This window comes from Dendropsophus ebraccatus, chromosome 12 (genome assembly GCF_027789765.1).
Source record: "Dendropsophus ebraccatus isolate aDenEbr1 chromosome 12, aDenEbr1.pat, whole genome shotgun sequence".
Taxonomy (NCBI): Eukaryota; Metazoa; Chordata; class Amphibia; order Anura; family Hylidae; genus Dendropsophus; species Dendropsophus ebraccatus.
Window position 1 is genome coordinate 81,214,052 of NC_091465.1, and position 16,813 is coordinate 81,230,864.

General features: G+C 44.9%; 2 protein-coding genes across 4 annotated transcripts in view; both read right to left on the reverse strand.

Moving 5' to 3' along the window:
• Positions 1 to 989: 989 nt before the first annotated feature.
• Positions 990 to 6,966, reverse strand: LOC138769602 (uncharacterized). Of its 2 annotated transcripts, none has more exons than XR_011359272.1 (4): positions 6,887 to 6,966; positions 3,184 to 3,315; positions 2,114 to 2,332; positions 990 to 1,181 (listed from the first exon to the last, which is right to left on the reverse strand). XR_011359272.1 is itself a non-coding variant. In XM_069948173.1 (4 exons), the coding sequence occupies exons 1-4, from the start codon at positions 6,426 to 6,428 to the stop codon at positions 1,147 to 1,149; spliced, it is 1,191 nt and encodes a 396-aa protein (XP_069804274.1). In that variant the 5' UTR covers positions 6,429 to 6,688; the 3' UTR covers positions 990 to 1,146. The 2 variants fall into 2 exon arrangements, 1 of the variants encoding a protein (XP_069804274.1); XM_069948173.1 differs by lacking the exon at positions 6,887 to 6,966 and adding an exon at positions 5,624 to 6,688.
• Positions 6,967 to 10,109: 3,143 nt separating this feature from the next.
• Positions 10,110 to 16,813, reverse strand: part of LOC138768571 (hemicentin-1-like) — a 54,612-nt gene continuing 47,908 nt past the window's right edge. For both annotated transcript variants that reach the window (XM_069946484.1, XM_069946483.1), the window contains exons 15-18: positions 15,773 to 16,027; positions 14,632 to 14,737; positions 12,475 to 12,589; positions 10,110 to 10,723 (exon numbers count right to left, since the gene is read on the reverse strand). In XM_069946484.1, coding sequence (XP_069802585.1) covers positions 10,547 to 10,723; positions 12,475 to 12,589; positions 14,632 to 14,737; positions 15,773 to 16,027 — 653 coding nt within the window. In that variant the 3' untranslated portion in view covers positions 10,110 to 10,546. The remainder of the gene's footprint in view (positions 10,724 to 12,474; positions 12,590 to 14,631; positions 14,738 to 15,772; positions 16,028 to 16,813) is intronic.

Below are 16,813 nucleotides of genomic sequence, written 5' to 3' on the forward strand. Positions count from 1 at the left end.
TAATATGATAATTTCCTCTTGAATTAATCTCTTAGTTTCTCTGCACAGATTTTTCATCACTTCTCTTCATTAACTTTTTCTTGTTTTCACGTTTTTCTTTATATGTTCTATGTTAACATTACTGGATGGAAACCATCAACAAGTATGTCCTTAGCTGTGGGTAAATCTTATTATGAGTGGTGGGAGCTGAGCATTTCTGTGTTTAGTACTGAGCATGCAAGGGTGTGCTATCATGTCTAGGCTCTGGCTTTTATTCATTATTATCATAGGGCTGTTCATATGACATTTTTGAGGGATGGCTTGTAGGTCATATACATGTAAATGTAAAGCATGTACAAGTACAAACCTACAAGGGTAAAACCTACATAAACAATGACCAGGCTGCAGCACTCTATGCTATGAACCAATTAAACCCTACATAGTGCAATACCATGATCACTATTATTACCACCACCACAAAATATATAGACCCTATAAGAGATTACAGTACATCAAGTGACTCACAGGGGGCATCTTCTTTGATTGGAGTCATTCACCTTCACATTTGTTATCTATCCTACCAAGATGATTTCTTCTACTCACAACTCATCTCTTAAGCGTCACATTCTTCAAGCTCCCCCCATTACCATTACGCACATATAGCGCCCCAAATGGTAATAATGTCCCCATTGGTGTTTTGTACTTTAAAGTGTTGTGCAGGTGCACAGCCTGCAGGTGTTTAGCCCCCAAGACAGTTGCACCACCTGCCCCGTGCTAGAAATGGTCCTGTTTGTTGTGTAGGTGCTAACAATGATCAGAGAGTTAAAGAGCCTAACGGTGGCCAAAGGTATGGAACAGCACATTCTTTGATGCTCCATCTTGCATAGTATAAAGTGAACAGTGCGCCATGCGGATGTAACCTTAGGGAGTCCTGGAAGACTGCCAGGATAACACTTAACCCTACAATCCCCTAGTCCCGTGATATAACCCATAATAAAACACAGACATAATAACTTTTGTTGGGCGGTCTCGGGCCACAGCTTTTATTTCTCTTATAACCTTTTCTTTTAACCATTTATAAGTGCCAGAAAACGGAGGTCTCCACTCAGGGTATGCCAGCCGCCGCTCCCGGCGGGCACTACCACCTTCACCTCGTGGCTTAGCTTCTCATAACCGCCAACAGCTGTGACTTAACTTCAAATCTAGTAACAGAAAACATATGTTAGAATTCCAACCATAACAGGGTGGGAGGGAGGGACGTCCTCTTCCTCGCTTGTCTGAACCGAAAGAGAAAGCTCACTGGCAGGAAGGAGCTAAACGAGCAGAAGCCTCTGCTGATTGGACCAGGGCTTAACTACCACCCCTTAACAACCAAACCTCCAATAGAACTGAGAGGGGAGGGAACACAGGCACGGGACTGTTAACTCCTCACTACCCAAACAAATTAACCCCTGGCAGTCCCTGTACACCTCACTTAAGCAGATCGCTGTCCACCAGACTGCCAGGATAACACTTAACCCTACAATCTCCTAGTCCCGTGATATAACCCATAATAAAACACAGACATAATAACTTTTGTTGGGCGGTCTCGGGCCACAGCTTTTATTTCTCTTATAACCTTTTCTTTTAACCATTTATAAGTGCCAGAAAACGGAGGTCTCCACTCAGGGTATGCCAGCCGCCGCTCCCGGCGGGCACTACCACCTTCACCTCGTGGCTTAGCTTCTCATAACCGCCAAGGAGTAGCTCATGTATCACTACACTGAGCTGCGACCCCCACCCAACAAAAAGAGGGCCTGCTCCACCCCATCTTGTAAGCCTGAAAGAAATATATCGAGCCCAATTTCATTTAAATGGACCCCATCGGGGCGCATCAACCTCCTGTTGTCCCCTTCCAGCTGCCTGTGCCTCACCACCACCCCTGACCTGGAACGTACAAAACGTGACGTTCGGGCATTAACTGTCCTCCTAGCTTTTTCGACTGCCCCTGCGTCTCTGGCTCCTTGCCATGATACTCGAGGGACTATCTCGGACCACACTACCACTACGTTCCTGAAGAAGCCTGGTATTCTTTCTATGTCTGCCCTAATGATGGAAAGCAAATCTGCTAGTCTTAGAAAACAGAGGTCATTACCTCCGGCGTGTATGACCAGGACAACTGGCGTCAGAGCGGATTGACCAATTTCCATAACGTGTTTAAGGACATCCGACCACCGAAGACCCTTGATTCCCCTCCAATAGGCGTCCACCGTATGGAAACCCAGGGTTCTTCCGCCCGGCCTGCTGGCTGCTCTGCGTGCCGCATGGTGGATGTAGGAATGGCCGATAAACCAAACGGCCGGACGTCTGGCATCTGCAAAAAAATCAGTCCAACAGTTCAGGTCTAACATAAGAAGAATAACATGCTGACTTCCACCTGCCAATTCGCTTAACTTGATCCTCTGATAGGCCAGCCCTAGCAGCCTCCGTGGCTGCCCTATCCGAAAGGAATGTGTACCGTAGTGATTAGGGTTCACCCCCACTCCCCCCAAAACTTTTTTTTTTTTTTTTTTATTATGGACTGAAACTGATACCGAGTTAGGGGGGAACAGTCTTGATGAGACAGAAAATTAACACTTACCGGGCGGGCGGAGGCATAATTTGTAATTATACTGACTGGACATAAGGGGCCGGGGACCTCCCGTATGGGCAACCATGCGCCTCTGCCAAAAATATCAGTTTTTGAGTGTCGTACTCTTACTCGCAGTGAATTATTAGCTATCACCACATCTTCCGCCTGTAATCCTCCAGGGCGGGAGGCTGAGGGGGCCACCAACTCACCAATACGAAGGGCACCAAAGAATGCCAAGCAGAATGCCGCTGAAAAAAGGGAAGACTCGTGTTCTGATGAACAAACTAGAGGGAGTTGGGACACCATTTTACCCAATAGTGAGTGGGAAATAGGACGTCTTGTATCCGTACTAATGTGTTCTTTGCGCCAACCTTTAAGTGCTTGTCTAACCATGAAAGTGTTGGCTACATTTGACCATCCCCTTAATTTAAAATGGAAACTTATGCCCGCTAATTTGCGCTTGGCCATAGCGTTAGAACAGCCCCTTTGTCGGAGCCCCAACAAATAAGATATGGTGACTGATAACCTGGCCTGCTCGTCAGTGTCTACTGGAAGATGTCCTACCATTGACAGCCATTCACTCCACGCCTTACCATAACCGTCCCACGTGGCTGTAGACACCGAAGCCTGTATCAGGGGAAGGAGTCTGGCATCGGTAAGTCCCACAGATGGTGTGGGCAGACAGCACCCTCCTGCGCCGCATCTGGACAGAGGGCACGGAACTCCTGCCAATTGAAACGAGATAAAGCGTCAGCTATACAGTTCGATGTGCCTGGGACATGCTGAGCCCGAAAGGAAATGTTATGTTGCAAACATTTTAAAACCAGATAACGTAATAATGATAATACCGGGAGAGAGGAAGAAGACAACCTATTGATGCAATGAACTACGCTCAAGTTGTCTGTCCAAAAAACAGACTTGGCGGTTGGCTAACTGGTCGCCCCAGAGTTCTATAGCCACAATTATTGGGAACAGTTCTAAAAGTGTTAAATTACGGCAGAGGCCTGATTCCTGCCATACCGTAGGCCAGGGGGCTGAACACCAGCAAGAGCCCAGAATGGCCCCGAAACCGCAGGATCCCGCTGCATCCGTGAATAGGAAAAGTTCTTTATTCGTGGCTTCTTTAACCTGTACACAGGTGCGACCATTATAGGTGGCTAGGAATTTTTTCCAGACTCCAAGGTCAGCCTTTAATGACTTAGTGAGGCGTATGTAGTGCCCAGGGTGGCGAGCCCCTTTTGTTGCCAACGATAGGCGCCTGGAAAAAACTCGGCCCATAGGCATAATTCTGCATGCAAATACCAGAAGGCCTAACAAGGACTGCAGCTGTTGGAGGGTGACCTTTTTTACAGATAAGAACCCTTTTACCAGTGAATTTAGTTCGGTCAATTTTTCTTCTGGAAGCTTAAAAACCATGAGGACGGAGTCCAATTCTATGCCTAGAAATGAAAGTGATGTGGTCGGGCCTTCTGTTTTCTCATCAGCAATGGGCACCCCAAACTTCTTCATAAAAAACAAGAAGGTAGAAAGCATAAATTGACAAATGTTACCATCGCCAGGGGCCACAAAAAGGAAGTCGTCTAAGTAATGAATGATTGCGTTGCTGCCAGCTTCATATCTTACCACCCATTCGAGGAACGAACTAAAAAGCTCAAAATAGTGGCATGATATGGAGCAGCCCATAGGCAAGCAAGTGTCAAAATAGATTGACCCGTCCAGCTGCAGGCCTAGCAAATGGTAACATTCGGGGTGAACCGGGAGGAGTCTGAAAGCAGATTGGATATCTGACTTGGCTAAGAGAGCTTCTGGGCCAGCTGCCCTCAACAGTGTAACCGCCCTGTCAAATGAAACGTATGATACGGTAGCATCCTCTTTTGATATCCCATCATTGACCGAGCTGCCCTTGGGATGGGATAGATGGTGAATTAATCTATATTTACCCAACTCCTTTTTAGGGACAACACCTAATGGGGATATCCTGAGGTTAGGAATTGGAAGATAACTGAAGGGGCCTTCCATCCTACCCAATGTTACCTCCTGATTGATTTTCTCAGTCAAAACTTGTGGATACTGCTTAGCCGACTTTAAGTTGTCAGACCATGTGGGTGATGATGATAAGGTAAAGGGGATAAAGAAACCATCTGTAAAACCATCCAATAACATTTTAGCTGCTTGTCTATTGTGATACCTGTTTAGCCAGGGACGCATCTCGTCCACGTTCACCGGGGTTCTGTCCTTCGGCTGGCGGGACCACCCTGCCTGACTTTGTGATTCTCTGGCATCTAGCTGCGGCATGAGGGCCCCCACATGTGGAGCACTCATGCTTGAACTTGCAGAGACCGAAGAATCTGCAATGCCCTTCGTTATATAGCCAGCATGTACCCGGTCTCCTGATGGCCACTGCCCCTGGAGTGTTATGTGAGGCAGCGGCACCTGTCTGAAAGGGGGGGTATCTTTGAGACATCATGAGCCTTATCCATACATCCGTTGCTTTGACCCCCCATCCAATATCAGGCTGCAGTGCTAGGCGGCGACGAAACTCCTCGTCATATTTCCACCAAGCACTGCCGCCGTATGATTTAAATGCGGTGTATACTGAATCCTGATAAATAAAGAGCTCGGAGCAACGCTCCGGGTGTTTCTCACCCATTACGCAGCCTAAAACTGCGAATGCCTGCAGCCAGTTGTTAATAGTCTTGGCTACCCGGGGTCTGCGTTCAAAGGATGACCTTTCAGTAGGCATACGCCTCTCCCTGTCCACTGTATTCTGATCAACGGTTACCAGTGACCAGATATCTATGTACTGGTTGTCCCATATTTTTTCTTTAACGTCTTGCGCAAGATGAGCCCCTAATGGGCTGATAGCACAGAAAAAGGCCTCCTTATAAATACCGGCTTTATTAGGTTTGTCAAGAGGTGTTACTATATCTTTTGGATTGTAACTATGTTCTAATTTCTCAAGCAAGGCCTTAAGGGCTGGTACAATTTCCTCCCTGTTCTCCGCTGACCATGCTTTGGTAAAATCAAACTCACCGGATCTCGCTGAAGCACCAGTAGATGAACCCGCAACTTCTACTCCCATCGATGGGGTACTGGGAGTTTCAGGAACTGGAACTGGAACCACGGGGGGAGGGGGCTGAGGTGATGGAATTCCGACCGCGCTGGCCCAACTGGCCCCGCGAAGCGACCTACTGGCCGAACTCCTAGGCTCCTGCCTCTTGCTGCGGTTGTGTAACTCTCTGTCCGACAATGGGCTGCGGGAAGATGAGTTGGAAAGAGAGGGGGAACGCCACCTAGAGGAGCGTGACCTCCGGGACCGGTGACTCTTACTAGGCTCCCTAGAATATCGGTGGGAGCGGTGGCGGTGATAATCAGATGTTCTGTGGCGTCTTCGCCTGTAAGAACCATGTGATGAGCATGAAGACGAGCGGCTGCGACTTCGTCTTCTAAGGGGGATGCTCTCAACATGAGTGGCATATGCAACAGGCAGCCGCTCCATAGAGGAGGCCTGGTCCATGCTGGTTAACATAATCATTTGAGGCGGCATGGACGCCATTGTCCCTGAAGGGTTAACTGCTGGGACCATCACAGGAGGTGAGGCTGTGGTGCTGGTGTTCTGCTGAGCTAAGTTGGCTGTGGCAGAATTGCTGGCAGCAGGCAAAGCAATGACTGGAGGGTTACTGATGCTAGGTGCAGGAGCAGGCAGTGAGGGGTTAATCTGATCCTGTTCCTCTGCAGCCACCTGTGCTGACTGCACATTATTCTCCTGAACTGTGGTAACTGCACTGTCTGCCTGGTCTTGGGAAGTGGAGCTGGAGGATCCTGGGCGATTTCCCATGTCACAGACTGGAGGGAGCAACTGCAGTGCAATGGAAGCAGGGGCAGGAGGAGCACAGCGTGCTGCTGGACGTGTGGCTTGACCGGAAGTGCAGGGAAGACTGGTCAAGAAGAGGTGAGGAGGAGGGGGAGGGGGAAGGGAGGAGGAGGGGGGGGGAGGGAGGAGGAGGGAGGGGGCAGAAGCACGCTGCTACCTGATGAAGTGGGACACAGATCAGGCTGCCTAGCTACAACTCCCCTTGCTCTCCTTACATGTGTTTGGGTGGGGGGACTGGGACTTAAGCGGACCGGTGGGCGGATGCGCCGTGCGGACCGCCTGCCACCTACCGCAGCTAACGCTGGGTGATCTGCACTGACAGCATCACCCAGCCCAGACACCAGCCTAGACAGAAAGCCAGCATCTCCCTGTATTTGTGAGCGTAGGGCTGCAATCAGAGCTGCCTCATCCGACATACTTACGGCAGGTTTTATCTACTAGCAGACGTCCTCTTCCTCGCTTGTCTGAACCGAAAGAGAAAGCTCACTGGCAGGAAGGAGCTAAACGAGCAGAAGCCTCTGCTGATTGGACCAGGGCTTAACTACCACCCCTTAACAACCAAACCTCCAATAGAACTGAGAGGGGAGGGAACACAGGCACTGGACTGTTAACTCCTCACTACCCAAACAAATTAACCCCTGGCAGTCCCTGTACACCTCACTTAAGCAGATCGCTGTCCACCAAACATGGACACTCCCTAGGCTGTATCAATGCTTTCCAGGACTCCAGGACTCAACTTCAGCTACCAGTATTCAAATGCCGAATGATCCAATCGCGCTCATCTCTACAGATAAACACAAAAGAGGAACTTACTGAGAGCGGCATCTCAGACGCGTGTGTCGCTATCACACGTGGCGGCAGCGGGCGGGTGAGTATAGGGGGCCCTATGGGAAATGTGGGGGTTGGGGGCTTTCCGGGTGATCGGCCGATAATCGTTTGGTGTAATAGGGCCTTTAGGCCTCACTACACATTGTAATATCTCGGGCTCCTCCTTTTGGCTTGTACATATTCCTGGATGATTTCAATCTCTACATTTGCTTTAAACGAGAAACCAATGTAGGGGAGAGAGAAAACCACAAGTTTCTGGAATCTGCTCTACTATAGCAAAAACGAAAAGGCGACTTGTACTCGAGTGATAATTTAAACACCGATTCTACAATGAGCAAAAAAGTGCAAGTAGATTAACTCTGCATTATGTGATGGCCAGAGAACCGGAAGATTAAGCGAATGTCTAGGGTATGCCGTTACTTTATAATCAGTTGGACGTCTACCTCCGAGACCCCTGGAAGGGGGAGAACTACAAGTGGTTTAAATTGGCTACTTGTATTGCTATACTCTGGACTCTGGATAATATTGTGTTGTAATGGGCTGTATGTAGACACGAGACAAATGCTCGGGCTTGGAGGGATCACAGCATGCTCGAGTAGCGCTCATCTCTAGTTGTATGTAACTATATGTCTTCAAAGCACTTAAAGTGAATCCGTCGCCCCTTGACTACCGACCAAGCTGATGGCACCACTGGATAGATATAAGTAAGAACATTCAGACCGTTGTTGTTTGTGTCAGCTTTTATTTGAGCTGTGAATAGTGTCAAGGAGGTGGGCCTATAGTACCCTGGGCCATAGCTGTGTGTTGCATGTACAATGCTCAGTTCTGATTATGCTAAGTGATGGCCATATAGGACAGTATGGTGTAGTGGTGCTAGGGCCCACGGAACTATAGGCTTAACCTCCTTGATGCTATTCACAGCCCAAATTAAAGCCCTTGTTGATTAAAATAAAAAATATAGACAGGAAACAAGCCATGTTCTGAATGTTTTTAATGTCTATCTAGCAGTTCCGCTAGCTCTGTAGGTAGTCAAGGGGGGGAGGGGGGGCAGTGTCACTTTAAAAGGTTTGCCAATATTATTACCTATCCATGGAAAAAGGATGATATTTGGCAGAATGATGACACCTGATACTCTTTGGAGATTCCATTGCGTTGGCATCATACGCAGGGAATAGTGCTGGAAGTCCTGCACCATCTACTATGTAATGGTGACATATGTTATAGCATCAGCTGCTACTGAATTGAGCAGGAGCAGAGCTGCAATAAACTGCATGAACAAGTCCCTCGAAAAGCTGGTAAGAAGGATCGACACCCTGCCAATCAGTCATTGATTTTGTATACCGTCCATTAAGGCTATGTTCACACTGTGTACAATTCCGTCCGCAGTTCTTACACCGCCGTACATGTGCGGCTGAAACTACGGACGTGGGAAAAATAAACATGCGGCCGGATGCGTACGAACCGCGAACATACGCCCGCAGTACAGTTATACTTCCCTAGCTTGTTTCGAAGCGATCTGAAACAGGTCATTTACTTGGAAATCTTCGCCCAGCCCCGTAAACCACACAGAACTTTTTGGATCGAAAAATCAAGGTTAATTTGGCTGAAATAAGTACTCCGTACGGGACCGCATGGAAATCCACGGCCGTGAGTTTCAACATTTCCGTCCTCAAACAATGGTCTTGTTCATTTTTCACGGCGCCGTATACGATCCGGCCGTAAGCTCATACGTAGTGTGCATTGTGCGGGCGTATATCATATACTTTCAAGCGAACGCATCAACCTCATAACTATGTGCGTATATTCGCAGTTCGCACTACGGACGGATTCATACGCAGTGTGAACATAGCCCTATGCTGTAAACCTAGACGACCACTTTATCCCCCTGTTAATGGTTGCCACCAGATACCAATACAGAACCTATACAGAGTCTATAATATATAAAAGGTTTTAATCAAGAGAACAACAAAAAAAGACCGTAAATCAAGTGCAATGTGATGCAACGCAGGACTGTAAGCGTGGTGTACTGTGTATGATAAATGGTAATAAAGATAGGTTGTGCCGTTTCTTTCAGACCATAAACCATCAGAACAATGTATCGGTAATAAATACAAGTTTATGCACTGACTGTATCACTGATAAAAGCCTCATATAATGAAGAGGAAGATTCTCCCGCTCCAATGCCCTGGACGACATATTGTACAGTTCTGGTCCTGGATATTTGCTATTCCTCGAAAATGATATGGTTTCCTGGGTTTCTGTTTTAGTGATGACCATGTCCAGGTAGACCCACTGTTCAGAGGTGAACCGCGGCCTGTCTGGGTGGTTCGGCAATGGAGTATTGGTCACAGACAGCTGAGCAGGAAATGGTGCAACTCTCCAAATAACATCTGGAAGGACCTGCTGTGGTAAGGGGAAGTGGAAAGAAGCCAACAGCCATCATGAGTTCCCATGGCCCCTTCTTTAACAGAGTAAGATTCTTTATGCACCTTAGGGCTGGGTTCACACTTCGTATATTTCAGTCAGTATTGTGGTCCTCATATTGCAACCAAAACCAGGAGTGGATTGAAAACACAGAAAGGCTCTGTTCACACAATGTTGAGATTGAGTGGATGGCCGCCATTTAATGGCAAATATTTGCTGTTATTTTAAAACAACGGCTGTTATATTGAGATAATGGCCGTTATTTACTGTTATATGGCGGCCATCCACTCAATTTCAACATTGTGTGGACAGAGCCTTTTTGTGTTTTTAATCCACTCCTGGTTTTGGTTGCAATATGAGGACCACAATACTGACTGAAATATATGTAGTGTAAACCCAGCCTAGAGGAGAAGACCGGCCACGGAAATTTGTTTGGAAACTGTAGGGTCATTAAGAAACATAAACATTAACTTACCTCTCCCCGTGCCTCTCCAGTGCTGGATGGCCGCTCTGAGACCCCATGGGACTCTGAGATACCCAGCAGAGCTGGCGTGGCTGATGGACTGGCCGTGGCTGATGGACTGCCGAAGCAGTCACTGACTGGCTGAGCGTGCAATCCATTAGCCGAGACAGGTATCTTCCCCTGAGTAGTAACAACTCAGGGGAAAATGACTTCCGGCAGAGATCCGGGAGCCAGTCACACAGCACATCATGGGTATAGGGAGAGGTAAGCAATGCTTGGCTGTTATTCCTTTCCCTGCCAATGCCACTTGTGTGACTTAACATATGGCTAGACTTCTCCTTTAAATAAGTCTTGTAACTCTGTGATATTATGTTTTCCTTATTTCTGAGTATTCCGTCTGTTCATATTTTTGGACTGCATTAGGTTTCGGTCGTTTGGAAAATGCGATGCTTGAATACTGCACTTCATCAGGATCCGCATACACCAAGTCACCTGAAGAAAACTGAGGGGCTTCTCCTAAGGTCTCTTCTGGTGGGTTCACATCCTAGATGGGATCAATAAAATAGAATTCTCATAGAATAGAAAAACATTTATGTCCATTACATTTGACTTATTGCATAACAATCTACTTTTAGACCAGGGCTACACTGTGACTTTTGTGGTGCTACAGAATGGACTTTAACTTCCCTAAGAAGCGCTAGAAGTGCAAAACTGTCATAGGAGACACACCCGCACCTGCCGCCATCTTCTCCCTCCCTGTGTCCATGGTCTGAATAAACCTGCTGAAGACCGAGATACTGGAAAGTGCAAGGACATCTTTCTTCCCTACTGATTATAGTAGTTATATTCTTCTGCATAGGGGGCAGTATTATAGTAGTTATATTAATGTACTGTACACATGAAGCAGAATTACATAGTAGCTATTCATGTAAAGTTCATAGGGGCCATTTTAGAGTAGTTAACAAGTTTTTCTTGTCGGGGCAGTGACTGTATGGGCTTAAAGTGTCCCTGTTGTTATAACTTTCAAAATCTAAAATCAGCAGTAGATGGGATATAAAGCAAGTTTGCAATATATATTTAATATTTTTTGTTGTTATCATGCTGCAAAACAAAGCTAAACTTACCAGAAATCCAGGTCCAGTCTCCTGATGACTGCCATATAACAGCTATACTTACCAGAAATCCAGGTCCAGACTTCTGAAGGCAGATATATAACAGCTATACCTACTTGGATCCAGGTCCACTCTCCTGAAGGCAGCTATATAACAGCTATACTTACTGTATCCAGGTACAGTCTCCTAAAGGCTCCTATATAACAGCTATATTTACTGTATCCAGGTCCAGTCTCCAGAAGGCAGCGACATAACAGCTTTACTTACTGTATCCAGGTTCAGTCTCCAGAAGGCAGCGATATAACAGCTATACTTACTTATCCAGGTCCAGTCTCCAAAAGGCAGCAATATAACAGCTATACTTACTTATCCAGGTCCAGTTTCCTGAAGATTGCTATATAACAGCTATACTTACTGTATCCAGGTCCAGTCTCCTGAAGGCAGCTATATAACAGCTATACTTACTGTATCCAGGTCCAGTCTCCTGAAGGCAGCTATATAACAGCTATACTTACTGCATCCAGGTCCAGTCTCCTGAAGGCAGCTATATAACAGCTATACTTACTGTATCCAGGTCCAGTCTCCTGAAGGCAGCTATATAACAGCTATACTTACTGTATCCAGGTCCAGTCTCCTGAAGGCAGCAATATAAAAGCTATACTTACTGTATCCAGGTCCAGTCTCCAGAAGGGCAGTGATATAACAGCTATTGTTACTGTATCCAGGTCCAGTCTCCAGAAGGGCAGTGATATAACAGCTATACTTACTGTATCCAGGTCCAATATTCCCGTAGGCATATTTTTAGACTTGTGCTGGTTGTGAAAAACAGACTAAACACAGGAATTCTGACCAGTACAGAGAGTCACGGCTCAATATATCCATCAATCACATGCCTGCCTACTCTTTGTGAGCACTAAGATGGCCTGGGATACACAGGACTTCCTGTTTTCCGACTCAGAAAGCAGGAAGTGCCGTGTTTTCATTGATAATTTAAAAAAAAAAAAAAATGTAAATTGCAAACCTGCATCATATATCACATCTACTGCTGATTTAGATTTTGAAAGTTATATCGACAGGGACACTATAAAGACTGTCACCCATGGTACATGGTACCCTGACATCCTGTGGCAGCTCATACAGGGACATATATAGAATATTTTCTGCATTGATCAGAAACACTTACAGGTGCAGTAAACTCGGCATAGGTGTATATGGCATCTGTGTTATTTACACTCGTGTCTTTCTGGTTTCCTTGATTATTCCTTTGATTATTCCATTGAATATGCTGTTTCCTTTTTCTGTAAGGGAAATATTTATATGAGTTTTATACCTTTAGGCTATGTTCACACTACGTAAAATATTATTATATCAATTATTTTCGGCGGGTTATACAGCAACAAGGGCCGTGGATTTCAATGCGGCCGCGAACGTAAAACTTATATCTGCCGAATTAAACTTGATTTTGATGTAAAAAATTTTCTGAGTGGTTTCTCGGGCTGGGCGCAGTATTTAACCCCTAGACGACCCTGGGTTACGTCATGGAAGTCTGTCCCCAGACGACCCATGACGTAACTCTACGTCCTGGGTGTTTCTCCCGCTATGAAGCGCGCTCCGGAGCGGAGCGTGCTTCATAGGAGGTGGGGGCTGGCTGCAGTGAGCAGCCGGGACCTCACCGGTAATGACACGCTGTGACTGCGGCGTTTAAGTGTAAGTGACAGGGGGAGTCCCCTGTCACTTACCGATCGTTGAAACGGACCACCGGAGGTCTCTCACCTGCCTCCGTGTGGTCCGATCGGCGATCTGCTACACTGAGCCTGCACAGGCAGGCCCAATGAGCAGAGCGCTGATAACACTGATCAATGCTATGCCTATGGCATAGTAATCATCAGTGTAGAAATCAAAGTACTGTATGTAAGAGTCCCCCAAGGGGACTTCAAATGTGTAAAAAAAAAAAAAAAAAGTTCAAAACACTAACACACTACCCCAAAGCCCCTCCCCCAATAAAAGTTGAAATCACCCCCATTTCCTATTATATAAATAAAACATATAAAATAAATACATAGATAAACATATAATATACCGTAGCGTGCGTAATTGTCCGATCTATTAAAATATAACAAGCGTCATTGTGATCGGTGAACGGCGTACACGAAAAGAGGGAAAAAAGTGCACGGATTACCGATTTTATGTTACATTATATATTAAAAAAAATCTATAAAAAGTGATCAAAACGTCCGATCTTCACATATATGGTATTAATAAAAACTAGAGATCATGGCGGAAAAAATAACACCCCATACAGCCCCGTAGGTGAAAAAATAAAACCGTTATAAGCGTCACAATAGTCCCATTTTATTAATATTTAATTGCCAAAAAAAAGGATTTCATAAAAATACATATATAACATTAGAGAATCTGTGTAACCTGCATATGGTTGTGTTCGGACTGACCTATAGAATAATAGTGTCATGTCGCTTTTACCATATAGTGCATTACGTAGACACAGGAACCCCCCAAACGTTACCATATTGCATTCTTATTTACGATTTCACCTATTTATATCTTCATAAATAATATATTTGGGATTCCATCATACATGTTATGGTAAAATGAATGACGCCATTACACAGTACAACTATTCCTGTAACAAATAAGCCATTACATGGCCCTGTAGATAGAAAACTGAGAGTGCTGGAGCTCTTAGAAGGGGAGGAGGGAAAAACGGAAACACTAAGATCAAAATTTGCGCGGTCCACTGGGTCATTTTGGGCCTGGTCCTCAAAGGGTTAAAGTAAATTACCTGTTTCATCCCGTTTATAATCATGCTAGGAATCGAAATTAAACAACGGCCGTAGTTTCACAACTAGCCCGTACGATCGTAATTCTAAGGCCGCAGTTTTGGTCGCAAAAGTCCGGCAGGTGAAAACAAAGGCCGTTATTTTACGTAGTGTAAACATAGCCTAAATAAAAAATTATTAAAAATACATAGGTGTAATTGAAGTTAAAAATATCTCTATAACCAGTACATCCTAATCATAACATTCTGGTATTTTCAGCAATTCATTTTATCACGGATTTTCCCTCCAGGAAGCTGAGATATGAGGAGCTGTTTGACCTGAGATGTTTACTGTCAAGTTAGCATGTCTTTCTTTTTGTGCGTTTTTATTGTTCAGGTGCAGGTTGTGTGGTGTATAGGACTGTGGGACCTGTCAGGCTTATTTTTGACAAAAATTTCAACATTCTGGTCCTGGAGGGGGTCACCTTTGTGCGCCAGCATCAGGCGTAAACATCTGTGTCTCAGCAATCTGGACTTGTATGATGGCCGGGGTGTCAGACTTACTTTCTTAGGCTCGTGATTAGTAATACTCCTATAATCACTATCAGCACAAATATGACTACGCCACCAACTGCAGCCGCTATCTTAGCTCCTAACAGTAACATTGTACCTAAAAAGAGAAGAAAAAAAATATTTAAAATTTTTAAATACATAATTATTAGGAAAAATTAAAATTTAGTGTTACGTTTCTTAAAGTGACATATTCCTGATAACACACCCAGGCCTCCCATGCTTCTACTAAAAGGGGTACATTGCTGAAAATTTTTATTACAGATTTGTAAATTACTTTAATTAAAAAAAAAAAATCAAGACTTCCCGTACTTATCAGCTGCTGTATGTCCTGCAGGAAGTGGTGTAGTCTTTCCAGTCTGACATAGTGCTCTCTGCTGCCATCTCTGTCCATGTCAGGAACTGTCCAGAGCAGTAGGGGGTTTCTATGGGGATTTGCTACTGCTCTGGACAGTTTCTGACATGGACAGAGGTGGCAGAAGAGAGCAAAGATTTCTATACCAGTTAGAATAGATTTTTTTTTTTTTTAGGTATACAGCAGCATAGATTCTTAAAGGGGCTGTCTAGGCAAAATGAAATAAAAAATAGAGAGATAGAAATGGGGTGATGTGAACATAATAAACAAGTTATACTTACCTATCCTGTCCCCCAGAGTCGTTACTTCCAATCTTCTATCTCCTAGTTTCTGTGATGTTACCACATGGACTGCCAGTCAGTGTTTATACCACAACTGCTGACATTTTTTATTTTTTTTTCTTAGACAGCTTCTTTAAAAAATTTTCCCATCAGGTCGTGTATGGTATTACAATTTGACTCCCATATCTTAAATGGAACTAAGCTGCAATACCACTCACAACCCAGGAAACACTGTTGTTCTGGTCTTGGATAATCCCTTTAAAACACAGATACTATACACTGGTGTGCGGCCTACTCCACTCTCTAAGGGTCCATTTACACAGAAAGATTATCTGACAGATTATCTGCCAAAGATTTGGAGCCAAAGCCAGAAACAGACTATAAACAGAGATCAGGTCATATAGGAAAGCCTGAGATTTCTCCTTTTTTCAAATCCATTCCTGTCAGATAATCTTTCTGTGTAAATGGACCCCAAGCTATAAGGGTGTTTTACACTCACTTTCATATATGATTTCGACTGTCCTGTTTGTGACGCCATGTTCATTTATTGCAGAACACAGAAAACTTCCAGCATCAATTGGGTTAATGTTCGAGAGTTTCAGAATGACAGTCTGGTTACTTATATTCTGGTGGATCTCCGAGCCGTCTTTATACCACATGACTGCAGCATTCGGGTTACTGTCCACCATACACTTCATAGTTATAGAATCTCCGTCCTTCACAATCACAGAGGTTGTATTACTGCCATCCACACCTAGCAGAGACAGACATGAAAGGAATAATTTTATTAAATAATAATAATAATAATAATAATAATAATAATAATTTTATTGAACTTTTCTTTCATTATGAACTTTTTCATTTTCTTACTATGTTCTGTCCATTTCCAGTGTTTGCTTGGCTGAGCATCCTACTGGGCCCCCTACAACGGTATACTGTACGTCCAGGAAACTGACAGAATAGGTCAAGGTGTTGAATAATTTAGGGGGTATTGCATCAGTTATTTTTTGTGACCGTATGGCGCCTTGTACAATGTCCTTATTATTTTAAGGGTTTGGTCTGTTCTGGAGTCTAAATTAATTCTGTTTTCTGGGGTCTGAATAAATACACAAGGGACCGTAGGTGTCTGGGCAACAAACACAGCATTGTTTAGGAGAAGTCATTATGGTGACCTGAGCCAGATGGAGAAGAGAAGGAAAAAGAACCATCTACAACCAGAGAAGACGCCCCCTGTGAGTCACTGGATGTAATTATCATGTGATCTGCCTGTGACTGTCCGATCAGCGCTGTATTTTACTTTATATCCTGACCCCATCCCTGACCCTGGTTGACAGTCAGTTAGAAACCGAACCTTGTTTCTAGATCTCTGCATAATTTGTATGCACAGCCCCAAACCAAGATTAGGATGCAGGGTTTTGGACTAGAAGCTGTCAATCAAGCGGGGATAGGGATGGGAAGGGGAGCGAGGAGGTGTTACAACCTTCAGAGCTTCAGCATTTTCAGAAAGATATATGAGAGGTCCCATGTGTCTCCCCAATCT